The 17,540-nt window shown below is 47.5% G+C and overlaps 1 protein-coding gene across 1 annotated transcript in view; it reads left to right on the top strand.

Moving 5' to 3' along the window:
• Positions 1–3,425: 3,425 nt before the first annotated feature.
• The window catches only part of FGF2 (fibroblast growth factor 2), a 25,553-nt gene continuing 11,438 nt past the window's right edge, over positions 3,426–17,540 (top strand). Inside the window, exon 1 of the mRNA XM_088527675.1 lies at positions 3,426–3,621. Coding sequence (XP_088383801.1) covers positions 3,441–3,621 — 181 coding nt within the window. The 5' untranslated portion in view covers positions 3,426–3,440. The remainder of the gene's footprint in view (positions 3,622–17,540) is intronic.

Raw genomic sequence — 17,540 nt, 5'->3', positions numbered from 1 at the left:
CCATCCTCTTTTTTCTAAGTCTGTCTTTCCTGCGGGCTGTGTGGAGAAAGAAACAGCCTACCTTAATGCTGAGGATTAACCAGGCGAGACTCGATGTGGATAAAGGAGATGTGCAACCCGCTGGCCAAGTGTTGATTCCTTATTGCAAGTAGGCAGGGTAGGGTGGCTAACGCTGATACCTATCGCTTGGATAAGGTGCTGCACGAGGCCAGACGACCTGGAGGCCGTTCCCTGCTCAAGGGAGACCTGCCACTCTTGGCTGGGTGTTACTGGGGGTCTGGTGGCTGCTCCATTCCTGTAAATCCAGGGCCAAATAGTGAGTTTGCCTAATGCTGAAGTTAATGAAACTTCAGAGGATTTGGCCGCGGGTGCAGACTTCTCCATGGAACGCTGTCGCCTTGTTACAAGTCTGAGAATTCGGTGGGAGGCATTCGGCAGCAATGTGTGTGGATGAAGTGAGAGGGAGGTTTTTTCCAGTGCTGGCTGAGCGCTAAGTCAACAGGGGAAGAATTTCAAAGGAGAGACAGCTTATCCATCTCTTTTTGGCTAATCGTTACTTGGATAAGCACCAAAGAGAGAGACCTTGAAGCCAAGAGACCCAGAGGATCAGGAATCGCTGTGGGAGACTATAGGCCTGGAGCTGACGATTTCTAATACTCGCAAGCGTTTCCTGCTGTCTTGTTCATACAAATCACCTGCTGAAGTGACTTAATGGGGGGAAGATAGATGAGCAGAGGTGTTGATGCGTGTGCTTTGGCTTCCCAGTAATTAAATTTACCTTTTAGAAGAGTTGTTGTTGTCATCCCTTTTCAGTTTTATGGTAAATGAGCTCTTTGCCAAATTAACTTAGCATGCCTTACAAACACTACCAAAAATCCTCTGGGATCCGAGCACCCAGCGCGCTGTGGAGATGCAGTCCTAGCAGGCTGCCAAGGACGGAAGCTTGAAGCCCCTTCCCTGAATGGGGATTGAGATTCTCTGGGTTATAGTTTGGCAGGATGAGTATTAGTACTGCTGGAAAGGCTGGGAAAGTTGTAGGCTGAATTTTTCCACTTTGGAACAAAAAATAGAAATTAAAGGAATATAGGTGATGGAAGTTTGTTACTCCTATACTGAAATATCTCAGAAACTGCCCTTGCATTGCAGAGGTTTTTCTGTAACCAGGCAAACAGTATTATTTACTGTGTTGTTTTTCTTTTTCTTTTTTTTTTTTTTTTTTTGGTTGTGTGTTTTTGGTTTTGTGTTTTTTGGTATTTTGGGGGGGGTATTTTTTTAGGTGTTCTGAGCACAATGCTATGAGGGTCTCTGGAAATTTAAGCATTATACATATATTGAATAAGGGCAATATTTTGACATACCCCATCCTAGTGGGATACCTGCCTTATTTACAAAGTACTCTGTGTTCTGTATGAGAGCAGCACTGGATAAAATAGGTTTTCCTCATTTTCCCCCTGTAAAAGGTAAGCTGCTAAATAGCTGTCTGATCACAGAAGTGCAAGACAAACACAAGCAGGTAGTGTATTTCAATAAATGGAACAGGATGAAGAATACGTCTTTAAGTTTTAATTTTGAAGCATCAGAAAGGTAGAGTTTGAGGCATTTTTGCATCCAGAACCTTAAACAGAGCAACAAAAAGTAAATTAAGGAGATTGGAAAAGTGGATAATTAATGGTTTGGGTGGAGGGGAAGTAGCTCCATGGGTTTAAATGTAGCAAGGTCTGAGTTGAGGAAGGGTGGTGGTGATGGTAGGGATAACATGGTTGGCGCCACAAGAAAGGGAAGTGCTACTGCCAAAATTGCATTAGTAAATGCTAAAAGGCGTATTAACGACAGTATTAAGGGACTGGAGTCTGAAAGAAGGTAATATGGAGGAAATAAAAATGGGCATGTTTTGTACTTGAAGAGAAGAAAGGAATATGTGTGTGTGATCTGTACTCTATTATCCATATAATGAACGGAATATATATATATAAAATACATAAATATATTTTTTTCCTGTGCGTATAGAGGAAGACCTTGTTCTACATATGGTTAAAAGAATGCACAGAAGTCCTGTCTTTAAAAGTGTAGTGAGTTTTTTTGTTTGTTTGTTTTTATTTTAGCTTCTTCCAAGTTTGAGATTTCCCCTCCTTTCCTTCATCTAGCCGTGTAACTCTCGGCTCCAAGAAAGAGACAAGCACTTTGGCAGAGCCCAGTGCGAGGACGCAAAGTGCCCTAAAGGTAACTTTAGCTGCCGAATATAAGCAATAAAAACTGGGAGGCGCTTTGTTGTGGCCGTGCAAAGCTCTGGGGCAGTGCGATGCTGGGGGCAGCGGCGCAAGCCCGTGGCTGGCCCTGTGCTGGCGTGCGGGCTGCCCGCTGCGTTCGGTTCGGTTCGGTGTGGTTGAGGCACTCAGCGGCCGTGTGGGAAGGGGCGCGGTTGTCCCTGCTCCTGTAACGAGCTATGGCTTGTGGGAGGTTAAGCAGCAACAAACCCTCCTGGGGTGCAGGCTGGTGAGAACGTTGCCAGTTGCACAGGCTGGAGTTGGTGTTAGGTCTCCCGGTCTGGCCTGCCGTGTCCTGGCTCTGCACAGCGGTGAGGCGGGAGCAGCCGGGGCGGCTCGCGCTGCTGCGGGAGCAGGGAAGCTTCGCGACGGGCGAACCCCTGCGCCTCAGGCGGGACGTGGTGGGGCCGTAGTGCGCGTTGGGAACAAGGCTCATGCCACCAGTGTGTGGCTCAGTCGTCAGCCTCGGCACGGGCACATGGAGGGGCTTGCGTTTCCCCAGGCGTGTGCGTAGCTCACTTGGGCAGTGCTTGCAGCGCAGCTAGCGCACGGCCTCGCTTTTCCCCGCTGCTTTTCCCGGACACCTGCTCATCAGTTGTGTGCTGGTGAACAGGAGTGCACAGAAGTGAAATGCTGGTTACTGCGAGAATTTAACTGTATTGGCAAACGTCCTGTCACACTGCAACTTAGTTTACTGCCATTTCTTCCACTTTAAGAGTTCTTCATTGAAAAAGATGAAATAAGAAGGGCAGGGGGACAGGCTCGAGGAGGTGCCCTGGACGCTGCGCAGCTGCCGCCTCAGCCCCGCGCCGGGCCGAGCGGCCCCGCTCCCCGGCCCGCAGTCCGGGTCCGGTCCGGTCCGGTCCGGCCCGGGAGGCGCCTCCCCCCTCGGGGCCCCGCGGGGCGGCAGAGGGCGGCCCGGGCGCCGTCCCGCGGGGCGGGCGGAGGCGGGGGCGGGCCGGGCCGGGCCGGGCGGCGCAGGGCAGCCCGCCGCGCGGTGCCGGGCCCGGCAGCGCCGTTGCGCAGCTCTCGCGGAGCGAGGCCGGGGTCCGGGCCGGTGCCGCGGCGAGGCTGGCCGGGCGCGGGGGCGGCGGCGGGGCCCGGGGCCGGGGCCGGCTCGGGGCGGCGGGGGGCGGCGGGGGCCCGGCGCGGCGCGGCGCCGCCGGGGCCCGGCGCATGGCGGCGGCCGGGAGCATCACCACGCTGCCCGCGCTGCCCGACGACGGCGGCAGCGGCGCCTTCCCGCCCGGCCACTTCAAGGACCCCAAGCGGCTCTACTGCAAGAACGGCGGCTTCTTCCTGCGCATCAACCCCGACGGCCGCGTGGACGGCGTCCGCGAGAAGAGCGACCCGCACAGTGAGTGTCCCCGCGTGCACCTGCCCGCGCCCTCCTGCCGTGCCCGCTCCCCGCTCGCCGCCCTGCCCGGACCCGCTTCTGCCCCCGGGGCCGCGCTGCTCAGCCCCGCGGCGCTGCCCCGCTCCTGCCTGCGCGCCGGTGGGCGCCCAAGCTGGTGCCCGAGCCCAGACCTTTGGGCCGAGCTGGTGCCCGAGGCTACATAACCCCAGCGTGCCCGGGCGCCAAGGGGCTCGGTGCAGCCCCTCGTTAGCATCTGCCGCGCGGCCCTAGTGCTGCGGGCCTCTGCAAACACTCACGGATTAGATAAGCACTTAAAGGTGCGCAGGGTTGTCTGCTCGCCATCTTCAACAGGTGTAGTTGCACTTTGCACCTTTATACTGTTGTTATAAATATGCTAAGTATAGACAAACAAAAAAAACTAAAGTAAAAAGTTTTTTTTTTTTTTTTTTTTTTTTTCCTCAGGATAGATTAACTCTCCTCATGAATAAAGAGTACACAAGTATTCTTAGAAAGGAGCATAGACAGAGCTTATAACAAAGCACTACCTATAGTAAGGTTGCCTCTCTGGTTCACAGCAGAGTATTTACAGTTTTCTTCCTTGCTTAAACACCAGTAAAACAAAACATATGGAGCATCCAGGACCCTTGATAGCTTCTGCCTGATGCAGTGCCTAGTGTCTGCTGGGGGGCGTCCACAGTGGGTTGCGGGTAAGAAGGCAGCAGTCAGTGCGTTGTCCCAGGAACAAGATGCCTTTCAGCAGACTACAGAACAGCTTGACCAGATTCTGTGTTGAGTCATTGCTGATACAGCCTTGGGTTTTCTAATGTCTGTGAAGTATTTACTTCAGAAAAGCTGTGAGGAGTTGCCATGTACCTGGTCATCCTTTACAATCACCTCTCCTGGTGTGAGAAAACTTGTTATAATGTGTTCACCATGTCTGTGCACCGTGGCTGGGCGATGGTCTGGCTACAGGCTATCCATGCAAAGAGCAGGCAAAAAGTCACGAGTTCTTATCCCATCCTGGCCTCTGAGTGACAGAAGAGGGGGGAGTGAAGGATGAGGAGAGTCTGAGATCACAGAGACCAAGAAAAAGAGAAGCAGGTGAGGAGAGATGGGCAAAAAAGTGGCAGAAAATATGAGTCCTCTAATACTACTTTCAAGTTGAGGCATATAATTTTGCCAAAATCAATTGTTTTTTAGAATTCAGAAAAAAAATTACAAGAGACTATTCCCAAATTCCAGTACTGGCAGGTTAAGGTTGAGCCTGAGGCTGTTCTGCTTTGTGACTCTCTGGTAGAAATGTTACATGTCTGCTGGGCAATAGTTACACGTCAGTAAAGATATGTGGGTAAGGTTAGCATCCTTTATTAGGCTGGACAAGCTGACTGGCTTTCAGACGTGTCCTGCCTTCTTGCATTTCCCTGCTGCTGGCTTAATGAGAAACAATGTAGTTGGTGATGTGTGATTAGTAACAAAATAATATATTTATTGCCAAAGCAACATTTAAATAACAAATGGTCTCTTCAAACATTGATGCCCGAAACAAGGCTTTAATTTGCCATGTAGATAAACAATCTGGTTTTAAACCCGCCCCCCAGTTGGTGAGTGTGCAACATCCAGCTGGTGCCGGCAACTGTGCAGCAGTGCGTTCAGCCTGGTGTAGGCTCTTGTGCTTGGGAAATAAGTCTCATTACCGCATAACACGTCACCTCGCCTCGAGATGTAGCTGTGAGGGTATTTTGGGAAGGCGACGCTAGTGCACATAATGTATGGGTAATGTAGGACTGGAGCAATGTCTCCAGATGTTGTCACTGCTATCAGGTTTTTGTCTTATTCAGTTCTTGGCATTTTGGGATGAAAAATGCCCATAACAGTGTGTGCTGGTGTATGTATACCCTTAAAATATGAACCGTAGATGATCTTAATATTCACCCAGCCTGTAGTCTGGCTACAGCTGTCCCGATATTATCCTTGGTTTTGCCCTGAAAGTTCTCATTCTTCTTCGTCCTAGGGCTCCCTAGTTCTCCTCCCTGCCACAGCCTCTTTTCTTCAGGTCATTCTGCCAGGGAAATGTTAGTTTTACATTCTTGAGTCTTTCTAACATGGGTTTTATTTTCCTTTTAAGTCTGTATCTGTACTAGAAATTTCAGTTCTATTCAAGATGCTTCCCTGGTAGTGAATTACGTTTGAAAATCTTACTAGTGTCGGTGTTGCCTCGCTCTTTCCATGTCATTCCCTTTTAAGTTTCTCTGCTCTTTATAGCTTTTCCGTCATTTCTTCCTGGCCCTCCGCTTTGTCTCTGTGCATTTTTTTTTCTCTCTGCTCTGCCCCTTTCGTGTTGCTGATCACTAATGTTCTTCCTCTTGTCTCTTTTCTCCTCGTCTCTCTCTGAAACCCCTTCATTTTCCTACACATGAAAAGGTGAGCAGGGAATGGTGAGAACAGGTAGAGGAGACTCCGGGTTACAAAGTAATGGTAGAGCTGCCTTCTGCTGCACTAAGTCAAGTGGCAGGGAATGCCTTGGGTCCCCCCGAGCTTTGCTCCCTCTGCTCATCCTGCAGAAAATGCCTTTGCTTAAGGAGTGGTGGATAAGTGTGGAACAGGGGCCGGGGGCTCCCCCGTGCTGCGGCCTGCGCCCTCAGGGCTGGCGTGGGCAGCTGCGAGGCTCAGCACCAACCCCGCTCCTCTGTTTGCTCTTGGGCTGCTATTTTTCTTTTTCCTGGAAGAATTCAGTTGCGAGAAGGGCAGAAACCGGCGCTTGAAGCGTCAGCTCTGGCCCTGCATGGCTCCCACCCCCAGCATCTCTGTGCGAGCGCGTCCCTCGGTGCGAGTCTGCCCGATGCTGAACTGTGACCTGGTGAGTGCTGCTCTCCAGGTCTCTGAAATCCCCTGGTATTCATGGCAGGTCACACTGGTGTGGCGCGTGGCCGGGAAAGGCCATATGTCGGATGAGAGGAAAGATCTCTCCCTAAACCAAATTATATATACTTCATTTAGCTCATAATGACTTTCTTTGACTAAGTAAAAGAGGTTTTGTAAGATGGCTTTGAGTAAAAAGGGCTGTAGAGACTTTGGGTTGGAAGCCTAACTAACGAACATTAAGAGAGATTCTTGTGGAAATTTCTGCTATTCTTAGGATTTAATTGTACAAAATAACATTTGATTAGCACACCCTCATTTTTTACTACTAAAGGGACTTCTTATTTTAGAAGGTGAATGGTCCTTTATGCATCAAAGCGAAATCTAATCCTATGAACAGGTGTTTTCATTTGCCCCGTCCTTTTTTTGTCCCCTTCTGCCTCTAACAGTAAACATGGGTTGTCCAAAATATATATGCCGTTTCATGGGATAGCTTGGGCTTTGATTGTTTTATGCTCAGCCAGTTCACTTTGGTTTATTCATAGTTTGGTCATATGATGAAATTCAAGTTTATGTCCTGTCCTGTATGTTGGGTGAGACTGGCATTGTATGAACCACGTAGCTAAAAGATGGGGCTATACACGATACGTGGCTGATACTGCCGCCTCTGATTTGCCCTGTACAGTCCCTTCAGTGAAGCTCCCCTTTGGACCCACCCAGGAGATTTGCTGAGGTTTTGTTTTTGTGTGTTTTTTCCTTGAATACGTACTTTTCAGACAGGCAAGAAGTACAAGGTGCTTTTTAGGCTTATGTTATTTAAAATGGAACAAAAAAGTAACATTTTTTGGGAGGTGGGTGGGATGGGAAAGGGGTGGTCAACGACTTTTGTTTCATCTTGTGGAAAAAGCAGATAGGATCCAGTCTTTCCATCAGGACTTTCAGAAACTCTCCAGAGGTGTCTGCTCCAAGAACTTGCAGTGCCAGTGACGGGAAGGCCAAGGGAAGGGAATGAGAACGTTTAGGCATCTGTTCTCAAATGTGTCTAGTAGCACAGCTGTCTTCCTTCATTGTCCCTCCTACTGAGGAATAGTCTGCGTGTGTGTGTGTATTTATATATGTAAAAAATTTCACAAACTGTTTTGTTTCATGCCAGCCATAAAACAGGACATCAAAGGAATCCCAAGCCCTTCTTTTCCGCTCATTAATATGGTGACAAGGCTCCAGTTTGTCACTCGGAAGGGATTCAGCAGCGTGAGCTTTACCAACATGTCTGAAGCACTGTCTTTCTGCTTGGTAATTGACTGCTATTCCATAAATAGTCTTGAGAAGACATAAAATATGGCAATAATGATCCAGGAAATTTTTCCCTGGGAAAATTCCTTGTATAATTAGTAATTAGTGTTATGATTTTTACTGATAATCATATGTACCAATTAAATGTCTAAGTTGTAAGTGGTTTGAAAAGAATATATTGAAGTGTGTGCAGTCTTTTGCAGCTACTAGCTTAATCAAGGAGAAGATAAAAATCTGACCACTGTGTATGCAAATGCAATAAAACTAAAATTAAGTGTTGCTCAGAAATGAAAACTGGAGCAGATGCCAGGAAGTGTCTTAGTGTCAGAGGTGCAGTGTCCAGCGGTTAGTGTTAAAAGTGCAGCAGGTGTAGAGCTTGGAAGCTCTCTCCCATTTCAGTGTCCTTTAGAGGTGGCTGGGACCAATAGCAGGGTGTCCAATTCCAAAGGAAATAACTACCACTGGAGTGGTGAGAGTTGGCTTTTTTTGAAAATCTAAGAGTTCAAATAGAACACTTGTATCCAAGACCCTCTGAGAACAGATTCATGTAACTTTACTTTTGGTGCAGAGACAAAGTGCTAATGCTTTGATACATAGAAATCACAAAGATCACTCCTGGACCTCAGGTGTAGCTGGTTTTAAAGAGAGAGGTAGCAGAGATCCTGCAGGGAAGGAAGATGAGAATATGTTTCCTTGGCGTCTTGTCTTACTCCATCATGGCAGTGCTGCCATAGCCTTTGCTGTGAGGCCCTGCAGGCAAGGAAAGGAGAGGTAGGGAGGGAGGGCCGCGCCGCGTGCCTTGGCGGGGCGGTACCCAAACAAGCTGCGCGGCTGCCGCGCGTCCCGCTGGGACGTGTCCCGCCGGGGTGGGCAGCGTGCGCACGCGGCAGGCGGCTCCGCGTGGGTGCGTCGAGACGGCGCGTGGCACCCGCGCCCTTCTCCTCTCGCGCCTAAGCGGTTTGCTGCTCCCCGAGGGGCGTGGGAGGCTCCCAAGGTACTGAGGGCTGCAGGATTCAGCCCTTCAGTGTGCGCGTAGGCTTGGGACCAAGGGCCTGTTTTATAGGTAGGCAGCTGTTTGACAGCATACCCGCAGATTATGGAGATAGTCACCAAAATACAATTCTTGCAAAAGCCGTCTTTATAATCCCTTACCAGAAAAAAAATGTACACCGAACAAGTATAAGATTTTGTACAGTGCAGCAGAGGACTCCAGCCGTTTGTCATTGTGATAAAATGGAGCCGTGTAGTCCTGAACTGCTCACGAACAAAATGATGAGGTAGCTGCTGCCGCTTTAATGAACATTCAAAATCTGTACATATTCTAAGGTTCTAAGAAAAAGTTTATTCTGTGGTAGAAATGTGTTTAAAAAGCAATTTATAGAAGGCAAGCTATGTTAGTAAGGTATTTTTTATGTATGATCACTTTTGACAAACTGAAGAGCATAAATTGAAGTTAAAACTCATGAGACTGTTTTTTTCTCTCTCTTTTCTCCCTCTCTCTCTCTCTCTTCCTGCCTCCTTCTCTCCCTCTTTCTTTCTCTCCCTGCCACTCTCTTTTTGTTTCTATTTTATAATGTGTTTTTTGTGTTGCTTACCAAAGATCTTTAAAAGGTCTGCAGGTTCGTCTTACATTCTGTGATAAAAGTAAGTGCCGAGTGCGCAGAGACCCGAATGGGAAAGAACAGAAGCAGCGCTGCTTTGGGCAGTAGAATTACCGGTCACAAGGTACAAAAGCTACGGAAGTTAAGCCCAGAAAAATGCTGCCTTCTCATGTTCAGTTTCCACAGAATTGGTATGCACATGAGGTTTGCTAAAAGCCAGGACCTGTGCATGTTGCCCTGCATGTTTTGGACGAAGTTCTGTTTATTTACCCTTTAATTAATCGGTCTCTTGAATTTTAAATCATAATTCTTTTGCATAGCTCTCACTGTGGAAAGTGTTAATATCTAGAGAAATAACATCCTTAAATCTGATCTGTGTATGGAAAGTTAACTTTTGTTTTAATAATTATTGTCTAACATTTCCTCTTTCATAATATCATAGGAAGCACATTTTAAAAGTCATTATCCATAGATTTCTCCATACTTAGTCATTACCGTGCTGAAGTAAAGCATGTAACAGGACAGTTTTTATTTCTAGGACTGAGGGGGAAGCCCAAAAAACCACTGAGTTTTAAATGATTACTTACTGATGCTTCCTGACTAAATATTATCATTTTGTTTTCCTGTGGTTAAAGTACATCAGGTCTTGTCCATGAAGATGAAATATATATTTTCATTATTATTGTTTTCAGCATTTTTCTTGGGGTTATTCTCAAATCATTGTCCATCGATCATTTCAAAATTCTTGAGAGTTGCTTGGCTGTACGAACAAATTGATTTGTAGCTTTAGGAATATTGGAGCCTTTTGATTTCCAGTGGCATCACGCTTAGACTAATTATCTAGTAAAAAACGAGAATGGACTATATAATATAACCTTTATATACTTCATTTTTGAAATAAATATTGTACTGAGAATGCTCAAGCTATTGTTTATTAAGGTGAATTTCAGGAATTGAGTATCTGGAGCAAGTGATATTTGAAATGCTAATGGCATGACTTCTGAAACCTCAGATTGTGCAATGAGATAGCTTTTCAATTCTGACTGAGGATGAGCAGCCTTTAGTTTATTGATATCTATTTAAGACTATGCATTTTTTTAAACGCTTCTGTCATTATTTGCCCTTCTCAGTCATGTGCTTTGTGACACTGTGTTGATCCTTTAGAGCTCCTGGCCGCCTCTTCCGTCTCCTCATGATTTCTCAATAAAAACATTTTAAGCGTGACTGTCCAAAGCACTGATGGCATTTCGGAGTTAATATCTAAATTATGTGTTTTGTTTGTTCAGGATAGGTTCAGATTTTGACTAAAGCCTGATATGCTCGTCCGAGAATATAAATGAGATGATGTCTGCAGAGTTGGGTGGAGGTCCTCTTACACAAGCTGTCATGGTGCGCTTTGGGTTGAGCAATCCAGTATGAAATTGCCACTCCTGTTTGGCTTTTAGAACTCGAAACCACCTTTCTTGAGTGGTTTGAAGGAGAAATGTGTGATTATATTATTTACTTTATTCCTTATGTAGGGACATATAATAAATACATAATTATAATATTTCTTATTTAGGAAGGGGAAAGTAGGACTCCAGTCATTCACAGGAACAATATGATGAAAAAATATCCTTGTACTGTGGCGTTTGTTAATTTACTTCTTGTCTTGTCATGAGGCTTCAGCAGATGACATAAATGGTAGTCAGTAGGATTTCAGTTGGAATGTGAAAGCCTCAAAATCCTGCCACTTGTGGCTCCCTGTGGCTCTACCTTGGAGCAGTGAGCATGTTGTGTCTTTTGTCTTCCTCAGAGCTGTATTAGAGCATCACCTGCTGTGCTGCTGAGGCTGGCAGGGCAAGGGTCCAGATCCGAGAGGTGCTTGAACTGGTCTAACTTGAGCCTTCCTGCCGCCAGCCGGGGGGATCTCCACGTGCGGTTAGCCATACCGTGCCTGGCACCACCGCTAGCACGGAGTTTGGTTTGCTGCAGTGGCAGGAAAATATTTGCTCTCCTCCTTCCCCCGTGGCAGTTTCTGGTTGATTTAATGGATTGAATCAGTTCACCAGGATGCTAAGAGGAATGCCAGAGGTGGTGCAAGTGTGGTAGGAGCGTGGGGAAAGGGCAACTGCCCTTTTCCAGTGGCTGCTAGGGCTTCAGTTGTCGCAGATCATCTTGTGGTACCGCATTCAAACCATCTCATCCATTAAAACACAGGACAAGCTACACTTGATGGGTGACTTGGAAGAGGAGGAGCAGATTCTCTGCAGTTGTCTCCTGTGCGAATGTTTTAAGGTAGAAGGGCAATTGTGGGGCCATTTGCAATGAGAACTAACATAGTTCTGCAGCAATCAGAGACCACTGATGGCTCTGGGATTTGTGGAAGGAAACAGCCACGTCTGTAGAGTAGCCTTTGTGTAATAGGCCTCTACATGTTATTTGGCAACAGGGAGGGATACAAAAGTGAAAATATTTTTCCCTGGGAGGACATGAGGGCATGAGGACTGCTTTGGGAGAGCCTAGCCTGCATGTGCAAGTCAGGCAGGGTAGCCTGCTGCACCGACTTGGGCTGAGCAGTTTCTGGGAAATAGCAGATGAATTCAGCTCATTGGTTTCCCTCGCTGTAAGGGAGCAGCTGAGATGCATAGCTGAACACACATCTGGCCTTGCTTCTGCAGATGCAAATATGAAGGATTCATTTTGTGGTCTTACGGTTACAGGATCGCTCTGGATGGCTTTTTGACAGTAATGAAGTTCGTTCAGGAGGAACAGCCCATGATGCTTGTATCCTTGGAAATGCAGGCGTTCCTAAAAAGCTAAAGATGTCAACAAAACATGGTGCCAGTTTTAATTTACTGTGCTCTCAATCATTCCTTTCCTTTTCTGCCTCAAGAAGCAATGTCTTTGAGAGCATTTAAATATTTAGTTTTTGTTTTGGTTCAAGTAATTGTGAGGTGTTACTTCATGCTATTGAAAAGCAGAGCTGGGTGTATCAAAACGAGCCTGAATTTCATGCTGTAATAACATGGATCAGTACCATATGTGTGATGTATTAAGCGCCAAGCCAAGCAGAAAATGCTTGTGACTGCTTGGAGGGAGAGGTGAGCTGCCTGCCTTGCCTGGGGCTCTGCAATGGCACAAGGCGATTCTTGCTGTGAAGTGGGGAGCAGTGTGGGGTAACTCCACAGCTCCCGACCTCCGCGGCGGCTGCTGGAGCCGCTCTTGGCGGCGCAGGCTGTGAGGTCTCTCTCTGGTGGGCAGGACGTGCTCGCGTCCCTTCCCAGTGCGGCGCGGCGGTGTGTGGAGCCGGGGCGGTGCAGTGGGTTTTTATTCAGAGGACGTGGAGGACAGGCCTGATCTGTCTGTCTCGCAGGCTGGGCCCCTCCGTGTGATTTGCTGGCTTCAGAGTGACCATAAGGGACCATAAATGCGTGGAATCATCTGAGTATGTAAAAGAAAATCTAAATGTGCACTGTGGCATTTATCTTTTTGTTTTTAGGGATTTTTTTTCTCTTACAAATGTTCTGCTCTCAGACGCAAGGCAGAGCCCTTGCTGCAGCCCTGCTCCGCCATGCCGCAGGTCCGCGGCGCTCGGCGGCAGCTCTCCCTCCTTGGCCGGGCGCTCGCCTCGCGCTGCTCCCCGCCACGCGCTGTGGCCGTGTCAGCGCAGGGTGGGTACGCGGCCGCGGGGAAGGGAGAAAATAGACGGAGGATGAAGTAAGTCTGCAGGCTGAATATTATCTTTGCGGTGTCCTTACAGTGAACTAAGTGAGCAGGCACTGGGGAAATCCATGTTCATGCCTGTACGTTTTGATTTTTTTTTTTTTTTTTGGTAATTAACTGTCTGTAAATACCCATTAAAGACTCAGTGATTCGCTCTAGTAAGTCATGTTTGCTTTAGTGTTGGAGACTGGGGAAACACAAAGCCGGGATAGTCTGTCTCTTCATCTTTAGACCAGCATTAAGCAGCAGCCTCGTTTCTGGGCGTTATTTCTCCTGCCCTTTCAATCACCCTGGGAGCCTGGGGCAGTTCCTAGTTATCGCCACTGTTTCAGAGTCTCTTGTGTTCCCACTTGCTGATTCTTCTTGGCATTTCTACCATGCACCTTTTCCTCTCCGTTTGTAACACTAGGGCATATGTGTGTGGGTTGATAACCCCGAGCTCTGCTGTGGCACTCGCTCTCGTCCCAGTCCGTTCTGCACGGCTCTGACACTGGTTCTAGTCCGGAAATACTGTGTGCAAGATTTCTATCTTATTTGTCTTCTTAAGTGACACCCTAAAGCTTGTCTTAGGTTGTCCCTGTTGTGGCTATATTTATTTTGCTCCAAGCGTGCACCAGTCTATAGTGATAAAGAACTGAGTGATCGTGCACTGAACATGAGGGCCTCTGAAAGTCCCACGTGCACCTTCTGGTGCTGGTGACCCCGTAGCGCTGGCTGAGCAGTCACCGCAGCTTTGTTGCAAAGCCAGACAGCTGAAAGCAGTTATGAATTCATGGGCTGAGGCCTCACATGGCGTATTCGACTTTAAAGGATAAATGTTCTGACAAGGAGATAACTTTGAGTACAAATGAGCTATGTATTCTGAAATGAGGGGAATTTCAGTAGCGGGTTTTACTTAAATAAATACTGATTCCCTCTCCAAGGCATCTCAGGTCTGGCCTATGCATACTGTATTTCCACATTCTTCCATAGATTCCCATTCTGTATTGCATCAAACAAGCTGCTGAATTTCATTATGGAGAGCTTCACAGTTGATGCCGAAGCCAGTTTATTTTTCTATTTCAGTATCAGTTATTTGTCTTCAGTTGTCAAATCCGTGCTGCTTGTTTCCATTGCCATAGGGCTCCAAATAAATAGTGTTTTGCTTTCTGCTGTGATTTGGGAGTGTCTGTGAATATTCATCATTTTCCATGTTAGTCTTTGACATTTCTCCTGAACTTCTCTTTTACAGTGATGCTGACAGAAATCTTGAGAGCAGTCAGTTAATTCCCTCGTATGCCAGCACTAATTGCTGTCCTAGTGCCCTGGTACTGTCTTGTTCCCTGTGCTCACTAGTCTGTGACTTGTTTTGTGGCACTTTTTCAGGTACCACAATTAAGTGGAAAAACATTTGTAATTGTGGTTTTGCTGCCTTGCCTTTTTTTTTTTGTGTGTGTGGCCATATATAAGGGCTGTAGTCTTTATGGCCAAATGCACAGGCATATCTTTGGTCCCAGAGCTTGAGTTTTTCTGTGAAAATAGGCATACATGTTAAGGTTGTATAGGAAAAAGTATTTTAAAAATAAGGAATAAGGAGGATTCCCTAAAGAATTGTAAGGCTCCATTTCTTGATATTAAAGACTATCTTTTGAACAAGTTTGAACCTGTTTTTACCTTTTTATTAGCATTTTGCTACATTTTACTAACTTTTCGGGGAAAATATTTTAATAACTATGAATGTCTTTGCCCCTGCCTTCTAAATTATTCTGCAACTTACTTTTGCAAGCACTAAATGAAATGAAAACAATTTGAAGAAACACAGCTTACTTTACTCTTCTTAAGACAAGTGCCTCAGGAAAAGTCCTGAAAAGCATGTGTATACATACATTCATTGTTTTGATAAAGAAATCTCCAAACATTGTCCAAAAACAAGTATTGGGGGTAAATCTATCAAAGACTAGACTTTATTACCCATATCCAATAAAAAGTAAAGTTATTTTTCAGTAAAATTAGATTTTTTTTTCTGCTTGGTTTTCCCTTCTTGACTTTAAATGATGCAAGCAGTCCCTTTGCACTGGCAAGAAGTCTGTTACTCATTTGCCTCATAATAACACTGGAGACTGCAAGCACCATCGCAGTTAGTTATTTAGAATCGTTTAATTTAATATTGTACTTGCAGCGCCTGGCACTCAAAATCCTTATGTAACAGCAAGCAATCCCTGCTTGCTTGACTCACCAGTATGAAATACCCTCCTTGTGTTCCGTTAGCAGGATGCAGAATGGCTGGGCTTCCCTCGCCCTTGGAGAGCACGCGCTGAGGTTTGCGCTGAGGTTTGCCGAGCGCCTGGGTGCGGGTGGGGAGAGCTGCGCCCGAGGGCACACGGCGAAGGGCCCCACGCCAAGGCTCTGCTCAGACGTGCTCCACGCGGCCTGGCGTTGTCCTCTAGCAGTTCTTCGGCAGGACAGCTTGGGCAGCCTTGGCAGTACATTCAGAGGGGGCGTTGAGGGCGCTGTGCGTTTGGTTGTCAGCATTTCCTGAGGAGGCTGGTGCGTGTTAGGTAGAGTTGGAGATTTGTTGCAGATAAGTGCAAATGAGAATAGATGAAAAACCTGAATGGGAAAATCATTTTCCTCTTGTTCAGAATTTGTAGGACTTTGATTAAAAGTCGTCTTTAAAAAAAAAAAAAAATCTGTGCTTGTCTACATTGTGGATATGTTAGTTCAGCAGGTTGATTTTAAAAGAGCATGACAAGTGATTCTGTTTAAAGCCTTGGATTTACTCTTAAGTGTAACCGGAACTTTTCAGAGTGTTTATGTTTCAGAAGTGTGTATTTTTGTTGTAGCTGTTTACATTTCAAAGACTTTAGGTCGGGCTGCAAGTGGTTTTATGCCTCTGGCTGGTAAGAAGGAAAAAGACATACTTAGTGTTGTCATGCAAAGTAAAGAAATGTGCCTTTGTAGCGGTGCAGTGTGACTCACTGTTTCTGCTCGGCACTTTATTTGCTTGTTTCTCTTTGTTTTGCTGTTGTTGTTGCACTCACTGTCACCACAAGCAGCCCCACTCTTCTGTGAGGCCGATGCGCCTCAGCCCCGCTGCCTGCCGGTGGCAGGATGATTCCTCGCCCGTGAAGAGGTTCAGGGAGCAGCCCAAGGCTGCAGGTGCCTCGTGTATTCATGCAGTTTTACCACTGAGTGCAAGGCATCAATATGCTGAATATGTCAGTGAGAGAAAAACACCAAAACATTGTGCAGCCTACCCGGAATAGAGCTGTAGAGAGCTCCAAGCGCAAGGCAGACGTTGCAGCTCGAGTCTAGGGTTTGGAGCTGACCCAAGGAGCAGCGCTGCCCTTCGGACAGGCAGCACCAGCATGAATCGTGTGTGTAGGTGCTGGGGTAAGCGGAGCAGCACGCGAGCAGGAGAGCGGGTGTTGCGCCAGGGTGGGAACGTCCCCTCGCCCGCCCTCCGCAGCCGGTTGCCCACGCGCTGGCAGGAGCGCCGCGAGGCCAGAGGGGCTGCGCGGCGGGCTCGGGCCCTTCACCGCAGCGCACGGCGCCGGGGCCGCGTGCGAGAGTTTTCCTTGCGGGGCCTCTGCAGCGGGTTGGAGATGGGCCCTGAGCCCTTGGCGCGGAGTTAGCTTTTCCGTAGCAAAGCCTGTAGTAATGCAGTCATTGATCCAGGGACGTGCAGCCTGGGATTTTTCAGGGATACATAAACTCTCCTTTGGCATAAACTGAGCATGGGGTGTTCTGCTAACACCTCGCTAGTTTAAGTGAAGTGCCTCTACTGAAACGCTTCAGGCTTCCTCCTCTGCTCCCAGGCCCACAAGCTCCTCTGGTTGTTGCTGCATCTCAGGAATGTCTCCCTCTTCTGCTGAGAAGTTCCCAAACTCAAAGGGCTCCCCAGGAGCATTAGCTAATTGGTGCTTTTGGGCCCTTGGTGAAATGTGGTGGTGTTTCACATCCTGCTCTTGCAGGAGTTAGTTTCTGATGAAGTTGCAGCCACGGAAAGGGCTTGACAAGAGGCATTTTCCTGGGTGAAGCGGTGCTGAAGCTTGTCCTGCAGTGCAGATGCTGAGGCCTGGCCTGGCGCTTGGGCCCTTCAGGATGGTGTTGAGACGCTGCAGGGAAAGGCAGCGCTGCCACAGGTGCAGCGCAGAAACTCGGCCATGTTTCATGAGAGCAGCCCCTGCTTGTGCACACGTGCAGTGCACTGTGGCTGTGACCACAGGGGACATGGTCGGACCCTTGAGAGCTTTGGTTTAGCACCTGGCTGGGGAAAGGCCAGGGGTGGCAGGGGAGCGATGGAGACCCTTGAGCAGGAGGTTGGAGGACATGAGATCCTTTCCTGAGATTTTATATCACAGAATGGTTTCGGAATCACAGAATGGTTAAGGTTGGAAGGGACCTCTAGAGATCATCTAGTCCAACCCCCCTGCTCCAGCAGGGACGAATATGATTATATGATTCTGTGAGTCCGTGGAT

This window comes from Tinamus guttatus, unplaced genomic scaffold (assembly GCF_059628265.1).
Source record: "Tinamus guttatus ecotype Peru unplaced genomic scaffold, ASM5962826v1 Tinamus_guttatus_pri_ptg000288l, whole genome shotgun sequence".
NCBI lineage: Eukaryota > Metazoa > Chordata > Aves > Tinamiformes > Tinamidae > Tinamus > Tinamus guttatus.
Note: the sequence above shows the minus strand (reverse complement) of the source record. Positions and strands in the feature narration are given on the sequence as shown.